The sequence below is a fragment of the Salvelinus alpinus genome, chromosome 15 (genome assembly GCF_045679555.1).
Source record: "Salvelinus alpinus chromosome 15, SLU_Salpinus.1, whole genome shotgun sequence".
NCBI lineage: Eukaryota > Metazoa > Chordata > Actinopteri > Salmoniformes > Salmonidae > Salvelinus > Salvelinus alpinus.
The window spans coordinates 50,553,544-50,557,838 of NC_092100.1; the positions used below are offsets into that span (position 1 = coordinate 50,553,544).

Below are 4,295 nucleotides of genomic sequence, written 5' to 3' on the forward strand. Positions count from 1 at the left end.
GACAGCTAGTAAAGGAGGGGACTAAGCACACACCCTTGAGGGGCCCCAGTGTTGAGGATCAGCGTAGCAGATTTTTTGTTGCATACCCTTATCACCTGGGGGCGGCCTGTTAGGAAGTCTAGGATGCAGTTGCAGAGGGAGGTGTTCAGTCCCAGGGTCCTTATCTTAGTGATGAGCTTTGTGGGCACTATGGTGTTGAACACTGAGCTGTAGTCAATGAACAGGAATCTCACATAGGTGTTCCTTTTGTCCAGGTGGGAAAGGGCAGTGTGGCGTGGGCGAGTCAGTGCCACATTTCCATTTGTGACTAAATCAAAATGAGAGAAACTTATCTTGCAAAATTCAGCAGGCTATGGTGGGAAATAGGCTTTTAGAAGTACAGTCTATTACTCGTCTTTAATGCCATCTTTGGAGTGCTTATCAATGCACAATCACCTTTTTCCCCCACTCCTATCGCCCCTTCTTTTGTCTGTGGAACAGCTTGTTGCATTGTGGCCAGGTTTTTGGAACCTCTAAATCTGGCAATTTGACTGTTAAACTCACGGGTACACTAGCCATGGCTGCCAGTCTTGACTTGAATGGGAACTGCCATCTATGGATTATACATATCGATTGTTGGTTTTCTGTCGCAAATTTCAAAATTACACACAAACATTCACTAATAAATGATTTAAATCAGTCGTTTTCTCAAATGAAGGGGATGATAACACCCTCCCTCTCACAAAGATTGTATCTGAATTCACTGGTCCTCAACTCCTGGCTCAGAGACTTCATTCAGGATTAATGGAGTTAGCCTGCCCCAGAGCAGGTTAGTTCAGAATGATTTGTTGCCATAGAAATGTACCTAACTAAAAAAGGTGAGCCACTTGAACTCAGAGTTGACCAAAGTTACCTCGCTATCTCCTCAAACCCGGTACGTAGTATACCCCTCTGGTCTAATGGTGGGTATAGCTACAACAGGTCATTATTGTCCAGCAGCCAAAGGCACAATCGTGGTCATATCAGTAAGCCATGCTAGTTCATGCATCTTTATATCTCCCCTAACTAATATTTTCATCTCGGGCACCACTCGCGCATGAGGTGTGCTTTTGAGAATGGTGTTTTCCCGTTAAATGCATTTTGGAACATCGCGTGTACCCTACAGCCATGTGCACATTGCTAAACTTATAATATGAAGAAATAAAATCTTTATCAACATCTTAAGATAAACAGTCCAATCTGTTGCATCAGCCTCCTTGCTTTTATTATTTTTTTCATGTGCAGTGATTTTATGAATTTTGGATCTGTCGTCCCAGACCTGTCTTATGCATATTTTTTTTTTTATTATTGTCCCAGAGAGGACACCTTTAATTTTGAGCTATGGAGGGAAATATTTTATACAGACAAAAAAAGTTTTGGGTTGTAATTGTAACGTTTCAATAGATTTTATAGGCTACTAAGGGTGGCCCACCTTCCGCCACAAAAGCCTTAAAGGAGCTGTGTCTTATTTTGAGAATGGCTTCTTTGCCTATTCATGCCAAAGGACAGAGTGCAGCCTACATTTTTGTCTGATTCTCTATGATAAAAAAATATAGTAATGCATTTTATTTTGTCAGGTGGTTCCTTGCATCATACAGTGATGTAAAAATGGTGTTAGACTTTTTATTTTTGGACAAGTGATTTGAGCTTTCGGACAAAAAAAAGTTAATGTCAAGCTGTGTACACACTCATACAGTGTTTTTAATTTTGAGTCATTGTCCACTGTTGCGCCATTCACTGGCCTTTGGAAGAACATACAGTAGTAATCAACAAAATAATCATCCTGTGATTCAAATGGGCTCAGAGGATCCCTCTGCTGGTGATTCACCACACAGCGCTCACTACAGTCACATTACCAGGCCTACATAACATCAGAGGTCGTTTAGCATCCACGATTGCACTTAGAAACAAAATGTAATCATGCAATAACCATGGTATCGAATGGAATCAGAATATATTAATGTCTGATCCTGGTTCCTCTAAGTTTTTTTACTAGCCACTTTTTCCTGACCACTTCTGCTGGCTCTTGGTTTCTACTGTAAAGCACTTGACCACTGCAGATGTAAAAAGGGCTTCATAAATCAATTGGATTGATTGATCAATCGTCAAATAACAACTTTTTTCCCAGAACCAGTTGGACTAGTTTAGCAGACCAGAATGCTGAAGCACTCACTCAGTGATCAAGGCATATCTCCTCAAGCAGTCCAGGAAGTCTTCACTACCCCCTTGGTGGAAGTGGAGGACTGGCAGGGAGGTGGGGGGCTCCTTCAGTCTGAACATCAGGCGGGACGAGCCCTCCTCCTTCACTGTGATAGACCTCAGGTCCCACACACTGAAGGTGAAGGCCCACTTGCTTTTCTCATGCGTGTGGCTCAATGCACCTGGAAGAAAGCAAAGAAATTAATCCGGTTTCATTCTGACCTCATCTGGTGATGACCTCAACAGACAATTCAAACTATGTTCAGTCCTTAATAAACCATAGTGGAGATTTACAAAAGGAAAGCCCAAACCTTGGCAAGAGATTCTGATATCAAACCCACTTCACACAATTTAGTAAACTTCTGTTGTAAGTGAACTTCTGTGTTAATTGAACCCATCTGAACAAAGCTCATGTTACATGTAGGAGGCATTCTTTTGGTATCACCCGGCATCGGGTGAGTTACAACGAATGCAACCAATTGTCCACCCACCCTCTCCGTTGGAGCAGGGTTTCCTCTTAGGAAAGGAGACTGCGTTGATCATGTCCCACTCAGTCTCGTAGCTCTGCTGCTGCTCTACCACAGCCTGCTGAGGAGTCGACCTCTCCTCCCCGGGACACTGGGCCCACTCCATCACCGAGCTGGAATCCTGGGGGAATGGAATGGATTCACCTCGTAAATGACACTATGAATCAGGTCTTTACCCATCATCATTCAAATTCTAAAGGCTTGAAACAGATGTGTGAATGGTGTTGCTAAATATTGGAATTCTTGAATTTGCTGAATCATGAATTATGTTTATGGAATGTTGGTTCCTGGAATAGTTATTGGAAGGCGGCTGTTTGAAGAGACTATCCCCATCAGCAATGGTTAACAATTTAGACAAATACACACAAATCTTCAGTAAAGTTCTGTCAGATAATATCCTTAGTTAAATGCATTACCGGTTTTCTTTCCAATTTACATAGCGATATAATGCACAAAGTTACTGAACAATTGGTTGGCATTTTGGTGAATTAAACATTCCAAAAGAAATGTCAAACCTTGCCAGCACACAACATGTTGGATGGATCAACACTGTCCTCCAAGGGTTTGTATTCCACGATAGTTTCACCATCCTGGTAATCATTAAAAACACAATAAGCACACAATACAAGTTCCAGGAATTCACTAACTAAAACGCAATCAACAACTCAGGAATTGATATCAACCTTATCAATGAGCCGTAGGAACCCAGAAACAAGGAGATCTGGCTCTTCACCGTCTTCGTTTGAGTGTATGAAAACACCTTCATGTTCAAATAACACCTGAAGAAAAATACAATACAGCAGGAAAATCAGCTATGGTAACAATGGGTGAATTTATTTTAAATTCTACATAATAATCTTTCTCAATACACTAGCCAACAACAGTATTTAGCTGTATAGTAACGTTAAATCCAAGAGTACTTGCCAAAAAAAAAAAGACCCCCAGACAACTAGCTAGGGAATCCAGAGAATTGAACTGGTCAGCTAGCGGGTGAGCAAGCGAGGTAGCAACTAGACCTGCAACGAGCTAACGTTAGATGCTAACTGAGCAGTCACTTGGCCGATGTATGGTTGTTTTTTCAAACTACAAGAGGAAACTGATAGTATCAGGTAGTTATTTACAACACACACAGGTTCATGAAATTCAACTACCGAGATCTACTTATATGCTTTCGTGGCATTGTTGTGGGCTGTAAAATAGTTAGCTGGCTACCTAGCTAGTTTAGCAAGGAAAAACAGCTGATTGACACCACCAAAGTGGGTCAGCTGAAGCGTTTGTATGAACAGAATCTCCTTCCCCACGGTTATATTCACATTCAGTGATAGATGCATCTAAATACGAAAAAAAACGGAGAATAAAGGCGCAAAGACGATATTCCAAAAGTTGTGCATTTTCAGTACCTTGGGAGGAGTATCAGCCGCCATATCGCCTGCTTGCACTCACGACGACGTTGCACAGTGCAGCTCACGTGCCTGACAGCTTCAACAACAGTGACAAGTCATCTTCCGCATTTCCGGGAAGCGCAGGCGCAGTTAGCTCAGGCGTTACCAC

General features: G+C 42.0%; 1 protein-coding gene across 1 annotated transcript; it reads right to left on the bottom strand.

Annotated features, from left to right (window-relative positions):
• Positions 1-2,191: 2,191 nt before the first annotated feature.
• Positions 2,192-4,295, bottom strand: LOC139540270 (TBC1 domain family member 15-like; the record flags this gene model as incomplete). The annotated part of the gene is given in 5 exon segments (XM_071343968.1): positions 2,192-2,399; positions 2,709-2,865; positions 3,260-3,334; positions 3,428-3,523; positions 4,145-4,295. Coding segments are annotated over 5 exon segments (560 nt in total), but the record flags the coding sequence as incomplete, so codon positions are not given.